Consider the following 19,705-nt stretch of genomic DNA (forward strand, 5'->3'; position numbering starts at 1 on the left):
AATATAAACTTTGTATAAACATTGTGATTGAGAAGTGTTCAAGCGCTCAAGTCTGAAATATGTGTGGGCGGGGGGGGGAAGAAGGGAAAAGGAGTAAGAAGGTGTGAATCCAGGGATGTGGCAAAAAGTTGTAATACCTTTTATAGGGGGATAGTACAAAAAAAAAAGACTCAGTAAAATCTAAATCAAGTGATGTTTGATATTGATTAATTCTCAGTTCTATTAAGAGACAAAGTATCATAATATTGTGGTTTTCAATTAAGCCCTTAGAAGAACTACTTTCTTCAAGCTGTGAGATCCAGAAAGGATGCTCAAAATACGATGATGTATCAAAAGGATGAATTGTTTTAAGACTTGGCCACTACCTTTGAAAATCGTGGTTTTAAAAAAGCAGTAATTCATAAAGATTCATATTTGCTGTTTCTGTTGCTTCATAAATCCTTCCCTTTGTTTGCTGTGAAGCACTCATTTCCAACTTGGAAGTGAAGATGTAGAGGTCAAGAGGCAGGCTTCTCAGTCTCGCTGTGTTATCTGGAATGGTGTTGGTCTGTTGCTCATTTGTGCTGATGAGAATGACACAGTAATTTATGGTTTTTTCAAGATTTTAATATTCCTTGGAATAGATGCATAGCAAGGTTCTGCTAGTCAATATTTCTGTTCTTTTGCCTTCTTTGGTTATTGAAATGGCAGCTCTTTGGCTTGTGTTTTCATAAGCAGAGGTAGTGTTTGTTAGTGAGGAGGCATGTGAAATGTGTTCTGGGAGATGAGCACGCTGTGGCTCAGCCTGAAGTATTAATTCTATTGTAGTAGGCTCTTTGCTTCTGGAAGTGCTGGGGCACGTTGCAAATGTCATTAAAGACTCTGGAATATCTTTGCAAGAAAGGGCAATATTAAGCCCTACCAATTAGCTGCTTCATCAGCAGCAAAGTGCAAAATACAGTCTGATTTGTGACATGATTGTGAAGGGTTTTCAAGGTATTTTTCTAACTGGGACTTGCATATGTTTGAACGTACAATAATGATCTTCTGTTTTCTGTTGGGCTTACCAAGGAACTAACACTGCATTGGACAGAGCTGCTCACCTCAATTTGTGCCTTTCTGAGCACATATATTTAAAACAGAGTTCTGAATTGCTTTGAGATTCGCTGTCCTGCAAGGAGTCTGTGCTAAGAATGAAGTGATAGTTTAAGTGAAGTTAGTAAGGGAAGGTGGAGGGTTCAGCCATCAACAGTGCCAGTTTCCTCTGACTGTCCTTTCTGTCACTGAGGGTTGTTGTCAAGATGTGGATGTGCAGTCACAAAGCCAGTCCTCACTTTGATAGGAAAGAAGGATTTAGTCTCTTATGAAGTATGAAAATTGGGTAGTTTTGCTTAATTCTTTATTATCTGTATAGATACCTAATGATAAACTGGACTAAAAGCAACTATGTGTCCTGTTCTTTCTTCCAGATGAATGATGCAAAAAAAAAAAAAGTCATAAACTGGTACTGAGAATTTTCCATTTTTCTTTGTCTCTCAATTTTTGACATCTAGACCTATCTTGTATTCATTTATGAGCACAAGATTGCAACTCTTCTTTCTCTCCAACCCTAGCTGTCAGATGGCCAGTCTGATCCTATAGCTGTGTACTGGCCAGAAGAGGCGCAGGGGTGTTACATTTAGTAACAGGGACCACAGGCTAACAAGGTCTCAAGCTGTAGGTGTAGCCTACCATTTTCCCTTTTTCCACACCTGGCACAACTTTATGCATGAGATTGTCAGTGCTGAGAGAAACAAAACTTTAGGGAATCTAACCTAGCTGTTACTCTTCTTAGTAAGTAATTATGCCTTATTTTTTTATTTTGTATTTTAATTTTTAATTTTTCAATATCTCAAACTGAGATAGAAGGTAAAAGCAAATGTCAGCGGGGGCTTTTGGCCGTTGTCAGCACTGTACCCATGTATCTTTTTAATTTGTGAAAAGCTGCACTATACCTTGGGTTGTGATAGATTCATATGTTTTATTTTAAGATACAACTGAGAAAATGCTTCAGCTGTTTCTTTTCCCTCAGAAATTTTGTAGAAGAGTTCTAATACAGAGTAGGTAGGAATAGTAAATAGTTGGAAATTACTGTTCAAATTGCTTATAGTTGCTCGAACTTTATTTACAACAATTAATATTTCAGTTTAAAATTCAGTCACTATTACTTTTAAATTAATACTTTCTGGTGGACAAATTGTTAAATACTCCAAACTAAAAAAATATTGTTTCCTCTGAAGTTTTGTTTTTTCTGGGGGTTCTGCCCAGCAGATGGCAGTGCTTGACCAAAATGTAGGTGTGAGCCTGCTCTGGGTTTGGAAAAGCTGGCACTTCTGCAGAAGCTCCATTTCCCATCCAGAGATTCGTTATTGCATAAACACAGACGTTATAGACATTAATCGTGGTTTGTTTTGCTTTCCTTTTCCAGCAAAGTAGTGAAAGTGGGCATCCTAATGAAGTTTAATGAAACTGCTGAAGATACAAAATAATGTAAAGAGAAGTAGAATTTTTATCTTAAGTAACCCTGATTGAATGGACAGAATTTGAAATGCTTTTAGAAGAAACACCTGTAATTATGACAGTCCTTCTTGAGATTGGGTTTGGTTGCCCTTAAATCTTGATGAAAGAATCTGTCCTTATTTACTACATACCATTAGTGAATGTTATGACAATATAATATCAAAAAATGAGATCTTCTAGTAAGAAATCTTTACAAGAAAATAAGTACATAGGTTTCTGTCTGTAACTCAACATCATGAATTTCTTTTGAATTTCCTGCTGGACAATAGAATATGGCAAGCAGTTCATGAGAATGGAGAAACTCAGACTACAGGAGCTTAACGTGAAGTTCCTGACCATAATGCTCATCAGGTTTGTTGCTGATTGCTATAGAAAATAGATATTGGTACAGAAAATAAAGTGATAAAACCTGCTGGGGATAAGAATGAACCTCAGAAGTGGTGTACACAGGACTAAAGATAGAAAATATCTGACTTCAAGACTAGTCAGAAATATTTTGCTGATTTGCTTTAAAAAAATTAATAGCCATGTCTGCAAATCCTGGTAACTTTTCTTTTGATTGTTATGTTAGGAATTTAGGGATTACTTGCTTATTTTGGTTTGTTCTGGTTTTTTTTCCTAGTTCACAACTGAAAAAAAGGGGGATTTTTAGAAGAAACTGTCAGTATGCCACTATGTGGGAGTTTGATATGAGAGTTGTCTCAAAGCAATCACTGATATAACTGCAGACTAATTTGTGTTGTGCAGTAGCAAACTAGAATGAGTGTAGCAGCCTTTCTCTCTTAAGCAAGTTAAACTTGCAGTATGGGTATCCTGGGTCTCTGAGTCTGAAAGGTTTTCAACACATCCTGAATTTTTGTCCCAACAGGCCTGATTGTAGAATAATCAAGAAAATATTCTTACTTTGAATGCTGTTATTTGTTCATGTTTTGTTTACTCACCAGGCAGATCATCCTTGCCCAGAGTCATAAATTCACTAGCAAAAATATTTACCAGTAACTAGCTGCAGATTTTGGATCTTACGTAACAAGGGCTTGCACATGCCTGCTATTCTGATCTTTGCCAAATGGCAGTATCTTCATGGGAAAAGTACTGCCGTCTTTTTCTCTAAAACTCCCATCCAAATGAATCAGTGCCATGGACTGCAGACTTGTGGTTGCCCAAGGATCCATTAGTGGAGAGGTGACTAGTACCATAAGCTAGCCACTTCCCATTAGGGACTGAAGTGGGTGGGTGTAGCCCACAAAGAGACGTAGGGCTGGATTCAGGTCATCTCTTGGGCATCCTTGACTAACATGTTGTTTGTCGCCAACTAAATTTAAAGCGGTCTTTCCACAGTACAGCTCCTAGAGAGATGATCTACTCAAATATCTTGAGATTTTGGAACAGGCTTTGCTATTGTGTGCAAAAGAGAACAGGTCCTGTTCTCACTCCTGTAGGCACTGGGGGAATTAATCCCATAGATGTCAATGGTTCAATTATGAAATTATTACAGCTATTGCTGTGCTTTAATGTATGTCAAAAGAGACTACTGTTTGCATCTTGTTTCACGTCTGTTACACTACCATTGTTTGGCAGTGGATCTCATAATTACATTTGACAGCATTTAGTTGTGAAAAAAAATAAAACATGATAATGCTCCTCTGGGAAGGGGAAGAGACGTTGGAATACCACTCCATGTTCAGCAGTTGCCTCTGTTCCTCACATCTGGGAGGTACTGCCAGTCAGCTAGGGCCGTGGACTGCTGGGGAGCTTGCAACATGGCCTCATCAGGAAAGTTCTGCTCAAAAGATTGGCACGCTGTTGAATTTCAAAATCCCAAATTTGAGGTACAGTATACAGTTGCATATTGCTGCATATCTAGAGCTGAATGTGACCTGAGTCTAATGCAGACCTTGCGCAGAGTAGCCTGTGCAGCTGCACAGCAAACGCTTGGAACAGTGTGGGACTTATTTGATTCTGGTGTTCATTAAGCACTAAAAACTTGATGGCTTTTGCTTTACAAATAATGAGGGTGTGAGCAATTGTGGGATTTTGTATTACTGTAACACATAGTTCTGCCAAAATGAATGTATCACTCATGGAGATTTTAATTTATTTATTTATTTAGCTTCTAATTAGATGCACTATAAGCAAATAAAGTGTTTGCACAGCTGCCTGCAAAAATCCAAACCTGTCAGGCACTACTTTGCTAAAAGTTACTGTCAGGTATCCTGGTCACATTTCTCATCTTTAATGGCTTCCCCTTTGTCACAACATCCTTGAGACTTACGGTATGCTTTGTGTTACAGATCCCAATAGACTTGACTTGACTTTTAGTTTTATGGACTGTTCCCGTGTAAGAATTTTTAAAGCCCATATTCACAAGGTCAGCTTCTCCTGGGGAAGGGGTGGAGAATGCTCCCAGTCTAGTGTATTAGTTGTGGTGCCAGTTTACTGTGGAGAAAAATACAATTCACTAACTTCAGCAGTACTGGAAAATTCTATTGTTCTCTAATCTGTAGTGGCAAGCTGAAAATCCTGAGGAACACAGACTCTTAGTTATTTAACTTTTTAGACTATACTAAAATTAATAAACCAAACATGAATATTTTAAGTACAGACAATATTATATGTGATTTATACTTTTAAATATAATATTAAAATACAAAGTGGTTAGTTTAGTTTTATAATGTACTTGGAAAGCTTAATTCTGAGCAGAAGAGACTATTCCTTTTAGTGAAAGTATTGCTTCTTTCTTACCTCATGTCCACTAGTTTGTTCCGAGTATTGCTAAAATATATTCCTTGCCATATTTTCAGAAGAACCCATTCATGCACGTTTTGTAGCAGTTAATAAACAAGTACTATATTTTCAGTCTTCACTAATGTAGTATCCTGTTTGAAAAAATGTCTAGTGGTGATTTGTTAGGATAAAAGTACCAGCATGTCTGAAAATATGACCAGAGAAGCAATATATGGAGGTACCCTGGAAGTGGCAAAATGGTAATCTGCTACACCTGCTGAACATGGGGGTTTTTTTGTTTGTTTTAAACCACATTTTATGCCAACAAACCAAAAAACCCCAGTGGAAAAGTGATACTGGCAAAAGTATTTTCTTTTTTCTTGGTATTCATTTGTACTGAGAATTATCAGTATGATGCATTTCTGATGGTTATTGTAACTTGAGTATCTTGAAGGAATTGTTTTTTCATGGCAGCCTTCTGGACTTAATAATATTGATTAATTCAACTTAAAATAGGAAAGGAGTATAGACGGCATTAGCAATTGCTATTCATTTAATCCATGTTGATGTCAGTGATTAATTTCCTTGTGTCTAACACTGTGTTAAATACATAGAGGCTGTTTGTACTATTGCTGTTAATATGCTTTTTCTAGTTGATCTAAAACTATTTACAAGTTAGGTTCATGCTACATGGCACGCATAACATCCATCATTCAGCACAAGCATACACCTCACTCTGTGACAATGAAGCATTTCCACTGTTTTCAGACAGCTCCTGCGTGTGACTGAAAGAGCAGCAGGGGCCAGGTAGCAAAGAGGGGTTGGTACTCACGCAGCTACCTTAAAGCCAGGAACATGACCGTAAATCTGTGTTTATCTGTGATTGGAAACAATTTTTTAGCCAGTCTGATATACATTTCTTTCTACAGAAGAGGGCAGCAAAAGCCATCTACTCTTTCTATGAAAGCATCTATGAAGATGCTAAACCAAGTTAAGTAGAGCTATGAAGGCTAGGTTTTCTCATTGGTCTGCTCAGAGAAACAGGGCAGTACATGACTGTCTTAAGTATGAGCATAAAAGCAGAAGTTTCAGTTACATGAAAAAAAATAATTGAAGCATCGAAGACTGTTTTATACCGATTATTTGAGATCTTGATTCAAATGGAACCTCTAGTATTCCTGTAACATGAAGCTGGTGATAGAATTGGAAGAGACTCCAGATCTATGTGATGGAGGTGAAAGGATCTCTGAGCCAAAGATCAAAGCAATTGCTGATCAGTGAAAAATCTTTTTATCCTTTGCTCATTTAAATGTATTGAATGTATTGGTAGGGCCACAGAAGTATTGCTGCAAGGGCGTGAAATGCTTGTGGGGGTCCAGGTGGGAAAAAAATACTCAGACTTGCCTGTACCATCACTGCAATTCTTTGCAAAGGCCACCCTCTTGATCGAGTGTGGTTTTGTTTGTGTGTATATATGTATGTATCTCTCGATGTTCTAGCACTCGTGCAATCCTTTCTTCTCTCATTACCCTGTGTTTCTCCTGGGTCTTGTCCCTGTGTGGGGCTGAAGATTTAACATTTGACATTAAGACCGAAGGTTTCATGTTGTACTTAATCTGGTTTAGCTACAAACTGTGGCTGAAAGGCGTGCACGCTCTCTCCCACATACATGACTTGCACGCTTCCCCCTCTTTCTTACCTCAAGTCGACTAGTTTGTTCTGAATCTCAACTATAGGACAAGCGCAGAGGGGAACTAGCTGGAGAGGTTTTTAAGATACCACTTCTATATTGGAGGATCCTCAAAGGTGATAATTCAAACAATGTGATATCCAGACATGTTATATATGAAATATCACCTTGTAATGTCTCCAGGCATAAATGATTCAAATTTTCTCACCTCGCAATCACACATCTTGCTTAGAGGCATTTAAAATGCCTTAGAGAATTCAGTATAAATAGAAAAATTAAAAGGCAGGTAAATTTCTGCTGAAGAGTTCATCAGTAATGTGGATTCATTCTCAAGGATTTTTTTCACTCCATGCTGGTTTTTGTGGCATTTCGGATGTTGTCAGAAATTACCTTCTGTTAGTGTAGTCTTTTAGGCTCACTTTATCTTCTTTACCTGAATAGGAAAAAAACAAACCAAAATATCTCTAGATGCTATCTCTAGATGGTTTGCTTTTTTCTGTCATAAACTAACCACCAATGGCTGCATTGTGTGACATTTTTGCCACTCATTCAAGATAATTTTGAGTGCTTTACTTTCTAAATGGTAGAATTGCTCATTAACTACTTTATCTTTGTTGTCAACAGAATGCGGAGTTGGAAAGAGCAGATGACTTAGTTGGTAGGGAGACTTGGAAATGATGAATTTAACTTTGTCGCTTTAGCCTGCGATATGGTTGCATATAGATAAGATTAAGTAGATAAGATTAAGGATCTTACAGCAACTGATGCAGAATATGCAGTTTGACTTTTACAGCACTAAGAACCATTAAAACCTTCATCAGTATTTAGAACAGTAATATTTTGTAATTTGACTAGTGATGTTTTCCTGCATAAAAGTTGGGACGCTCTGTTCATCTCATGAGTACAAAATATTTTTTATGAACCTAACCATGGGAAAGTGTAGTAGTTGTTCTAATGAGTCTAACAGATTTGGAAAAGGTTATAATATGTTGCATCACGTATGAGGTTTTCTAGTGATGAGGGAATGAACGTTTAAAAATACTTTCATTTATCATCTAATTTACAAAAAAAAGGCCACAGAAATTATGTCATGACTATAAATCTTGCACAGAAGTAATGGGCTAATGGTAAATATTACATAATGGGAGGTGTGGGATTTTGAGACATTACCAGAAAGACAGACTAGCATTTGGTCATGAAAGAGTACTTGTTTCACTTTGAATTGGCAGAAAATTAGGCATTTTCAGTAAAGCGTGCTGTTCCAAAGACCCAGAAAATTTAAGCTCATATGAGAGAATCAAGAGTAGGAGGCATTTTCTTCTTGATTGGATCTCTAGTGAAAACACCGTATTCAGGCACAGAACAGAGTGACAAATATAAGGGCTCCTGATGAAAGCAACACACATGGTTCTATGGGCTGGAAGATCTGTCCTGTGAAAGAATAAAATGGCTCTGTTTTGTTTAAATAATCAGAGTAAAGGAGATAACATTTTGATATATGCCAAGGGATAGGATAATTTGTTAAAAAAGAAAAGCCTAGTAATAAGAGAAAAAAAATGAGATTGTGGAAGCCTCTGAAGGTGCCACATAAAAAGCTGTTCTGAAAAAAAAAAAACCTTTCTAACAAGGGGGATGTGCAGCACAGAAAGGGAAATGCAATAATTGCTGCTTAATAAACTTGCATTCTTTATTTCTAGATTGTTTGTGCATTCTTTTTTAATATGCTTTTAGATCTGAATCTCTTTGGGCAGCATCTCTACTGTCTGGGCAGGAAAATACTCCACTGAAAAGTGTTTACTCTCGGCTCTTTTATGAATTTAGCCATCACCGGTGAAGGGAATGAGGAAGGGTATAACGGTTGGGTGCCTCTGCAGAGGAAAGGCTGCGTGCAGGAGCTCTGGTTTTTAAGCATGTGTTTAACAAAGTCCCTGCTCAAAGTTACAGAATTCAGGGAAGGAGAGCGCTGTACCAGAGGAGGACTCGTTTCCTACAGATGTTTTCTACTACCCTGTTAAGTTTGAACTGCTCAGATAGCTGTGCTTTATGGTCCTCAATAAAACTGGGCAGATCGGTGATGAAGAAATCCTGTAGCTTGATAGAATTAACCAACTGATAGGTTCCAGTGTTTTGCCATCTGGGATGACTCCATCATGTGCTAATATACACTAGGACTGGAAGTGCTTGGTTTTATTCCTAGTAATTCTCTTTCCGTATATTACAATTGACAAGAGGAGCATAGGAGTAGTCAAGACAGTGATTTCAGGTAAAGATATGCACTGAAGACTGAGACTTGTACCGGTGGAAGCAATATGATATTTAAAAATAAAAAATGGCCATTGTTGTGCCATTGGGCACAGAAGATGATGTTCAGAAATCATTTTTATTGTGACCTCAATAGATTAAGTAATAGGGTAAAATGTAATTGTTTATATGTTACCTTATTGGCAGAAACTAGCACTTTTTTTTATATGAACAGTATATTTTCCCCTTCAAAAGGCTAGGCTATGATGTAGAATGAAGAACAGCATTGATTGTGTCCTGCCTGTTATACTGGGGAAAAAAATGTTTTTATGAAATTAATCAAGTTTCACTTAGGGTTTCTGTGAATTGTCAGATCCCGCAGTGAATAACTGGAAAGAGCAATCTGTGCCTCCTTGCCATTACAGTGCTTCCATTGAATATGACATTTTATCAGACTGAGTGATTAATAGCAAAACTTAACCAGCCTGATACAAATGTGACGTATGGAACCTATTGATATTAGCCGTGCTATTTCAGAGCCAATAAAATGTGCTGCTGTTCAAATTTACAGGCTCCTGGTAATGGAGATTACCATTAATCTAATGAAATCCAACTCAACAGGGAGCACTACTGAAACTAACAGTCAGCAATTGAAATGTTCTGTCACTTGTTTTGTGGTGATGGTCTGCTTCTTTTAAGACAATTTCTGGATGATGTAATAGCTTGAGAAAACATAACTGTTTTACATGAGAGTGAAATACTCTTGGGTCGAGTGCCAAAAGTATAACTTCACAGTGCAGAAGAAAAAAAGAACATGTTTTAAATCCAAATGGGTCTTTGCAGAATCTGAGTGACACATTTAAGTGTATCAAGGTCTTTAAGAGTCAGGTTTTAAATAGGGTATTTTATCTTAAAAAAGACATGGAGCTGTTGGAGCAAGTCCAGAGGAGGCCACCAAGATGCTCAGAGGGCTGGAGCACCTCTGCTATGGAGACAGGCTGAGAGAGTTGGGGTTGTTCAGCCTGGAGAAGAGAAGGCTCTGGGGAGACCTTGCTGCACCTTCCAGCCCCTGAAGGGGCCTACAGGAAAGATGGAGAGGGACTGTTTATCAGGGAGTGCAGTGACAGGACAAGGGGGAATGGGTTTCAGCTGAAGGAGGGTCGACTTAGATTAGATGTTAGAAAGAAATTCTTTACTGTGAGAGTGGTGAGGCCCTGGCACAGGTTGCCCAGAGAGGCTGTGGAGGGCCCCATCCCTGGCAGTGTTCAAGGCCAGGCTGGATGGGGCTTTGGGCAACATGGTCTAGTGGAGGGTGTCCCTGCTCGCAGCAGGGGGGTTGGAACTAGATGATCTTTGAGGTCCCTTCCAACCCAAAGCATTCTATGATTCTATTTTTTCATAAGAGATTATCAGTCTCTTGTTGCAGAAATGTGGAACAAGTGAGTAAAAGGAAGTCTGTAAACCAGCATGTTGACAATATTCTTAATAACGTCTTCTGTTTAGTCATGATAGCATCATCATAGCAGTTCCAAACAATGAGTTCTGTTAGCTAGGCTGGTTGGCTGGAAGTCAGTGTAGCAAACATTGGTACTGTCAGAGAGTTGCAGAGCCCATTAGTGTGGATAGAGATTCCCACTGGTTTCAGTAGGTTGTGGATCAGGTCACATAAAATGAAAATACTATGCAAATCTTACACACTTACTTTTGATAACAGTTTCTTATGATTTTCATATATTTACAAAAGTCTGCATAACAGCCTAAAAGGTCCTCAGCATATGGAAGAAGTAACAATCTTACTTCTTTAAATGATCCTTTATTGCAGCTTCATGATATGCGATCGTGTTTTTAAGCCGTTATTTCCTTGGCAGATTCTTTTGATTTCATATTGAAAAAATACATATTTACAAAACTGTTGTCTTAAAAACCATGTACTTGGAATGAGTCTAGACTCTATCACTGAAATGTTAGTTCTCATATATATATTTTATTAGATTCTTCAATACTTTTTCATGGGACAGTTGATGAGTTTACCTAATGTATTATGCCAGTGTTCCATATTGTTTACCACTCTGTGTTACTGGGTCACCTAGCGATGTGCATGGGTTGCTGATGACATCTTGGACACAGTCATATTGGCATTAAATTAATAGAAAATGCTGACTGCTGGAGATAGATTGACTATTCCTAATTCAGCATGAAAGTACAGCAGCACATACAAACCATAGTTTTTCTGGTACGAAAACTTTGAGACTAAATCTACTTCCCCCCCCCCCCCCCTTTTTCTTTTTTTTTTTTCCTCTTTTTTTTTTTTTTTTTTTTTTAATTTAATTAAATTATTAGTTATTTCTAACCAGATTTGAACTTGAAGACTGGGTTTGCTTTCTCTTCAACATTTCCTATTCTGTCACTGAGGCTAGTGCATCAGGCTTTGAGTTTGTGGAAGTCTGGCTGGTTGTGCCAAAATCTTTACATGCGTATGGCAATTCCAGTGAACTGGTTATTTGAGACTACTCTGTGTGTATGTATATGTGCACGTGACCTTGCTTGAATTATGCTAGCTGTTTATAACTGTCTGCAGTTTTGTACTCTAGAGGGGGCTACTGTTCTAAACGAGGAACAAACTTTTGCCCTGTTGTAGTAAACTGATGCTATAATTATTTTTGAGCATGCAGTCTTCTTATGGATGGGCTCAGTAATTGGTTCCCAGTTCACTGTTCAGACATGCCCAGAAATCAGTGTTCAAATGGAACTGATTCCTGTGCACAATATGTTACCTGTACAGAAATCGGACTACAAGTGCTGCACTAAATCGACAAGTGCAAATTGCAGTGGTTTAGGGTATGCAGTGCTGTGAAAATAAGAGACTTGCACACGTGAGCAGTGGTTTGCAGGGCTAGATGCATGCTTTTGACTTCATTAAAGACTGTTTCTGATAAGCTCATCATTGTGGTGGTAAAAAATGTAAATTGAAGCTGTATAAACCGGTTGCATGTTAGCAAATTATTTTCCTGTTGATTTTGCTGCCAATTGAAGGTAGCACCAGTTTTAATGCTTTGTTCATTTATATGAAATGAAACCGCGTTGGTTTCATGGCATAGTGAGATACTGCAGAAATGTATGTAGATGCTATGTAGTTTGAGGGAAACGTTTCAGGTCTTTTTTTATATATTGAAACACTTGTTGTGATTACTACTTCATCCGTTGTCCTTGCCAAAGATAAGTAAGTAGTATAAGTTTGTATTAGGCTGCATCTATGGCAGCTGTACATTCTATAGTTTAAATGTGCAAGATTTTTATCCAGAAAATGAATTGTGAAGCAAGAAATGCATAAATATTTCACATATTTTGAAAAGGTTCTGACTATAAGAGGTCATGCTCATAACTCCAGTGGTGGCGTTCATATTAGTAGCTGTCTATTTCCTCTACATTTATGCTTTGGAAAGCAACTGTTCACACAGTGAGTTTCAGCTTGCTTTCCTTCTCTTACCCACATACAGTGCAAGAAATCAGCAACAGTGGACAGCCAAATTTGTTTTGTTAACTTTATTCATGCTGACAGCTAACCTCACACTCTTCTCAAATGCCTTGTCTAGAGATCCTGACCTTGAAAGCATTAATCCTCTTCTGCGGAGGTGCTCGGAGGGTTGATACACAGGTATTCTGTGCTTAGTACTAAAGAGTAGTAAGGTCTAACAAGAATTTCAAACTACAATTCAGTGAAATTCTGTAAATCAATAACACCAAAGAATTTTGTTCCCCATCTCCCCTCAGTAACAAAAAAACCAAAAAAAACCAAAACCAAAAAAATTATGTATGTAATAAATGCCTTTATGATAGGATTGCATATTTCTCATATTGCAAATAGGAATAATTCAAGCAGGGCATGACTATATTTTTTAAGTACAGTAAGTAATGTGAAAACTAGTTTCTATTTCACAGCAAACTCATGCTAAGAATTTCTTAGAGTTTGTTCTGAAATGGCTGAGTCATGACTTCCTGTAAATTATTTTTTAGAGATATCAAGATAAATTCTTGCAGTTTGTGGCTCAACATTTGGAGAGTATTATTGAATATTATACATTTTTATACAGTTTGTTGGTTAAAGCTACTTTGAAATTAAGTCTCTTTAAATGTCACATTTGTTTTCAAGCCTCAGATTGCTTAACTTGAGTACTTACTGTTTATTTTCAAAGCTGAAGTCATTTCTTGAAATGTGAATCATGCCAGAGTTTAGTTGTTTAAAGGTTACCTCATCTAAGTGATGTTTAAGTAGAAAGACTGAATTTAAAGGAACAGCATCTCCCCTTACCTAACCTTTTGAGCACATTCCGATACGTGCAATGGACTTAGCGGTGAAGAGCCTCTCTTTGGCTCTTTGTGGTTTCCTGTTTTCATATTCTCTCATAAAGCGGTCATCAGTTGCTGATATTTGTTAGTGTGAGCATCATGGAGGTTTAATCTTTAAGTTCAAGTTATCATTCAGCTTTGAAGAAACTGAGTATTACTCTAAGCTTATTTTTCAGTCTTCAAGAGGCAGCCTCACTGTAACATTTATTGTGTTATGTAGCCAACATAATGCTATTTAAATTAAATTTGTGTTATGTGACGTCCAATAATGCATTTACCGTACCTGTTTCTGCATCGGAAATAAAATCTAGGAGCTCAGCCTGTTCCCAGTAAAATTCAGCAATAACATTACTGTTAAATTCATGGCGATCAGAATTGGGAGTTTTAAATATTCTTCAAAGTGGTAAACCTTAGTTTTCCAGAGAGACTTGTAAGTTGTCTGTTGTTATGAATTGGTTGTTTTTCTCCTGCGGCAGTTGTGGTGTTATCTTTGAACATGAGACCTTCCTCTGCTCTGTGGCTCTTGTAGACCTCTCCCAGGGTAATTCAGGTGTCCTTGTTTTTTCTGCACCTTCTAGATTAACATGGTCCAGCTGATGCCTCAACATAAACAGCACTATAAGCTGTGTCCAGACATCCTCAAAGTTTTCAAGAGAATTTTCATACTTACATGGAATTTCAGAACAAATTTGGAAAGAAAAATAAATGATGAATAGTATTTCTTTGCTAGACTTGTGATACAGTATATTTAACTTCTTCTTTTGTTATTATCCTGAGTATGTACCTCCCATAATAAAACAATAGATTTCAAACTTCATAAGTATTTGTTACAAGAAAACAGTATAAACCAGTAATGCAAATGCTTTCTTCATTGTTATCTTCTTACCAATTGCATATTTGTACAGAATTAATTGTTGGGTGATATTTTAGTATGCAGTTTCAGTATAAACACTTTCTTTGCTTTCTGCCATCCATTATCCACATTACCTAAGATATCCTTGAGAAAAATGTGTTGCCAAAGGCAGTGTTTTCAGTTGATTATTATGAAGTTTGTTTCTTCCACTACTAAAACCAATGGTGAAACTCTTCTGGACCTCAGTGGGAAAAGGATTTTCCAAAAGCAATAATGAATTGTTTTAATATGTAGTATATACATTACTTTCACTGTGAGGTAGATTTAGTTTAATACAATAGTATTTTGAACATGGACAAAGTTAATTTTTTTTTTAACACTTAAGAAGATACTCTGTGGTGGTCTGTTTTTTGATTGCACAGCAGATTTTTGCTTGCATATAAACCCTCCTTCAGATTCATTACGTTGTCTCAAGTTGTCTAGAAAAAGTAAAACTGATCAGTAAATCAGGCATTTGCAGATTTGGTGACAATAGTCTCCAGTACCTCTCATGTTTTCTTTAAAAACAATATAAAGTTTCGAAGCATAGTGTTTCTAATGAACCAATTTTTCTAAATAAACTAAGTGGATAAGGATTAACATGAGTGGCTGTTCGAATGTTGTTCACATTGAAATGAATTTCTGCTGGCATTGTTGACTAATGAGAGCAGGATCGCATCTTTATAGTGGTATAATCATTTTATATTATAACTGTGAAATATGTATTTCAGTTTAGTATACCCTTTAATGCTGAAAATCACATTACGTGTGCTTTTTATCACCAAAATACTGTGTGGTGGGATGTTAAGGATACAAGGATGTCAAAGGGGAGAGAGAATTTGTGTATGTGTAGTAGGTAGATGCAATTCGTATATATGTGTATTTTCAAGATGCTGAAGGCCATACAGGAAGCTTTATGTAGCTACTGATTTACAGATACATATATCCTTGATCTTTCTCTCTCCCTTCTTTCCTGCAGGGCCAAGGCTTTTCGTGGAAAAAAGGTCCATGGAGAATACGACATAAAGGTTGAACAGGTAACTAAATGACTTAATCTGAATGTTAATTTTTATACTTGTGTCTTTATACGCATACGTATATATATACATATACTTACATATACGTGTATATATATATATTTGTATAGATAGATACATAGTCATTTGTACTTTAAAAAAAACCTCACACATTAACTAGAACACTCAAAGATTTAATTGTGTTTCATTCTCATGTGGCTCTTTTAGAAGTTTCTGACCATAATTTGCACGACATATTAAAAACAAGTCATATTCAAATACTGTTGCTTAGAGACTGAATTTTCCAGACACTCCATGAATTCCAGGTTGCATTTCTGTATCACTAATTCCTTCTTATAAGAATATACATGCACTCTGGTTGCAGTGCTAGCATGCATTTGCTTTTTGTTGTTGTTTGGTTTTGGTGGGGGTTTGTTTTGGTTTTGGCTTTTTTTTTTTTGAAGAAAAGTACTGAATAAATATGGAGATATAATTCAGGTTGCATTAGAATTTTATTTGAGCTAGATTTCTGAAACTAGGGAAGTAAATAAGTCTTTTCACTGCTTTTCACCCTTGAATTCTACGAATAGATGCTACTGTAATAAGAAGCTTCAATACTTAAACTCAGTTGTTTTGTCATTGGAATTTCAAAGTGTGAGGGAAATTATCACTGGCTGTGTGGATTCAGCTTATCTAAATTCACTGTAATAGTGCAGCATCTAGCTTTGCTCCATTCTTTACACCATTGAATATCTGCTGATGTTCTTGGCTTGGAAACATGGAAGGCTTTGCCAGGGATCTTCAAGAATATTGAGGAGAGACAGCAAAAAGGAGACAAGCTATTTTGTCCCAAAATCCCCTTCACACCTAGATCAGACCATGCAGTTGACATCACACACGCTGTCTCTTTAATATTAACAAAAACTCTGTGTAAGCCCAAAATTTCCTTCATGTGGTCTCTTGTAGGACCAGAACCACCTTTGATCAGTAAGAGAGAAAGTTGCTGAACCCTACTAATCGCTTTGTAACACATCAACGCTGTGATCAGTTCTGTACAAGTAGAGTTACTAACAACTACTTTAGTGTTCTTCTGCTAATACCAGAGAGCATTATTTTATTTTTATACTACTTACAGCAACCTATCTGCAACATACAGTATTTTCTATCATGTACTAAGCTTTTAAGCTACAAAATCTGTGTTGTGAATACTTATAATTGTTTAATATGATTTATTAATCGGGGAGATGAGTTGTCAGTCTCAGATTAAATAGATTTTTAAATGATTCTTTAACATCGTCAGCACTTACACAAATATTTCAGTCTCTCACCATTTGCACTGTTTTTACAATAATCTTAAAACTGCCCCTTGTGTTGAGAACATTGTAACACGGATCCAAGAAAGTATATAAGCGTATGGGATTTAATGAAGAGATGTCCATGCTTGGAATCAAGCACATACTTAAGCTACTGAGTTGGAACAGTGGTTAGAGTAGTCAACACTTGCCTTAACTGAACACTAACTTCTGAAAGCCTTACACAGATTTTACTTAGGACGACTTTCAGTGATACCATTTTTCAAGAGGAGACTAATGAGAATTCTGACACTCTCTGTTCTGTATGAGTGTCCGGGATAGCAAAGACGCTTTTATTTATCCGCTAGAGACAGTTGGCTGCATTTCAATTATTCTGCTGTGTAATGTTATTGTAAAGTGCCTTGAGAGTTTAAGCTGATGAAAGACTGTGGATAAATGAAAAACATCCTGTCCTTTCCTTTCAAATAACTGTAGATTCAGAGTATGGAAGTGATTCCTTTTAAATTCCACATTTCCAGTGTGAGAAGATACTTTGAAAAAGTTATTTATTTGTGAATTTTGCGAGTCAATTATTTATTAGCACCAGATCTTTTAAAAAGAAGAGTAAATGCACATAAAGGAAATAGAAAGGGGTAAAGTATATGAAGAGACACTAAATGCAATAAGAAAATACTTTATTTATCATAGTTATTTTAACATTGCTTTTTTACTGTTTTCTTCAAAACTTTATGTAAATGTTTGAGTCTGTATTGTTTTATGTGATGACACCATACAAACCAACAATACAATCTTCACAGTTCTATGCAGACATGAATGAGGAAATACACTTGCTACTGCCTCACAGTCCTTTTTCATAACTTTTTTACTTTTTACTTTCTTTGTATTAGAATTTATTCAAATGTGATATCATACGTGGCAAATACTATTGGATTAATATCCTCCTAGTGCTCATTAGATTCCAAATATATATTGTCAGCAGTTCAGATACAATACTTAAAAGAAGGGACTTGGGAAAATAAAGGTAAAATAAACCAGACTGACTAATGTGAGTCTTCTTTTCATAGGCAGAATTTTCAGAAATCAACTTAATAGCCCATGCTGATGGCAATTATGCAGTAGATATCCAAGTATTTCGAAATGGCACTAAAGTTGTCAGGTAAGAAAAACTAAATAGAATAACAGCAAAAAGAAGTAAATGGCATAATGTATGCGCATAAAAGGTACTGAATGATTTCTTTGTATATATGCAATAGGGGTTTGGATTGATGCAACGCAGCTTGATCATTGGCACAAAGAGTAGGAAATAAAGTATCTGATCAGTGCAGTAAGTCCTGTTAGTGACAGGGAAGAAATCTCTCGACACTTTGATCACATGAAAGATGGATTTGATTAAGATGGGAATGAAGTCTGGTGTAAAGAATACATGACTGGGAGGCAGGGTTATTGATTTGGGCCTTGTCTTTGCTTCAGACATAAAAACAGCCTTGATAACTTGATGACATGCCAGACCTTTCCAGATGAGCAGTATTTATTTCCAGTGTGGAGTAGTTTGTATTGAAACGGGCCAAGTCATAGCACTTCTCTCAGGATAGTTACTGGAATATCACTGTCTGTTCGAAAGATTCCAATTTAAAAGCCTGAGATTTCCCAATAGGCTGTTTTGTCCAAAAAGGATTATTCCAATTGAAGACAGGGTAATTTTACAATTTTTTTTTCCAATGAGGACATCAACAGCCCTGTAAATGTAAGGGGCGAAAACAGAGGTACGTCTGGGCAAAGTAAAAGCTTAAGTATTAGCAAAACAGTTTCAGGCAGTCCTGTATTTTAACCAATCTATGGGAATTACTCCTATTTTGGCCAGCGCAGCTATGTATCAGTTATGTGTAGCAGTTGTTTGGCTGAACAATTGCTTTCAGAAAGGTAGATCAAGCCACTGACAGTGACCTTGTAGTTTACTGCTTACGTTTATATTTAGGCTAGAGTAAGAGTTCAGGGAGCTGGACAGCATACAGCATATCTCATATCTTCATTCATAAAAGATTTGAAAATTTCTACTCATTCATGTAAAAAAAATCGGGGAAAAATATAGAAAATAAGTGTACTTTATGCTTTAAAACTCACAACTGTTTAATCTCTTGTGCATTCCAAAATATTGCAGCTTAATACAAGAACCACTTATGCTAAATCAACAAGATTATTTCCTTAGAAGAATAAAAGATTTGATTTTTTTTTTTTAGGGTTGTTGTATTTTTTTTCCCCCCAAGATAGAAGTTTGGAGCCAGGAAATCTTGATCACTGCTCCCCAGTGGCTTTTCTGTGGAGAATTTTCCAAACAGAACAAGTATATGGAGGCCACGGTAGCACCAGAACATGTCAATGTTCAAATACAATGCTCAAATACTGAGCATATTACTAAAAAGGCCTGAATACTGAGATAAAAAATCTTATCTGTTATTAATGTGAGGTCTGAAGTGACCTTGTATCATAATTTATGAGCAAAATATTATTTAGTAAAATCATAGAAATTTTGATGACGAAATTTTGCTGCCTTATTTTAGGAAGAAAATGCTATGTAGCAGGCACCTGCTTTTTTCAATTTTTTGAATGAAAACTAAACCGTGAAAAATGGTATCTCGTGTTACACAATACTGAGGTTTGGGATCTTACAAATGCTTGAGCCAGGATTAAAATTTTTCTCATGACCTTCACAGTCATTCTGTCCAGTGGTAATTACAGAACTAGAACAATTACATAAATGTATCATGTACTCCCTCTGAGGAGTTTTTGCAAAGCAAAATATATAATTTATTTTTTTTAAACTACATTCCCCCAATTCCCCAATTGTTTCATTAAGTTGGTATTTTAAAGGACACATTCCGTTCTTTTATTTAAAAACATGGTGCTGTCTTTGAGATGATGTGTAATCCCCTTAGCACTATTTTAA

At 36.6% G+C, this 19,705-nt stretch overlaps 1 protein-coding gene across 1 annotated transcript in view; it reads left to right on the plus strand.

Moving 5' to 3' along the window:
- The window catches only part of SYN2 (synapsin II), a 186,827-nt gene that overhangs the window by 58,385 nt on the left and 108,737 nt on the right, over window positions 1-19,705 (plus strand). Inside the window, exons 2-3 of the mRNA XM_054838018.1 lie at window positions 15,412-15,469; window positions 17,826-17,917. Of these exons, the coding sequence (XP_054693993.1) occupies window positions 15,412-15,469; window positions 17,826-17,917 (150 nt within the window). The remainder of the gene's footprint in view (window positions 1-15,411; window positions 15,470-17,825; window positions 17,918-19,705) is intronic.

Source organism: Grus americana, chromosome 11, assembly GCF_028858705.1.
Source record: "Grus americana isolate bGruAme1 chromosome 11, bGruAme1.mat, whole genome shotgun sequence".
Classification (NCBI taxonomy): Eukaryota; Metazoa; Chordata; class Aves; order Gruiformes; family Gruidae; genus Grus; species Grus americana.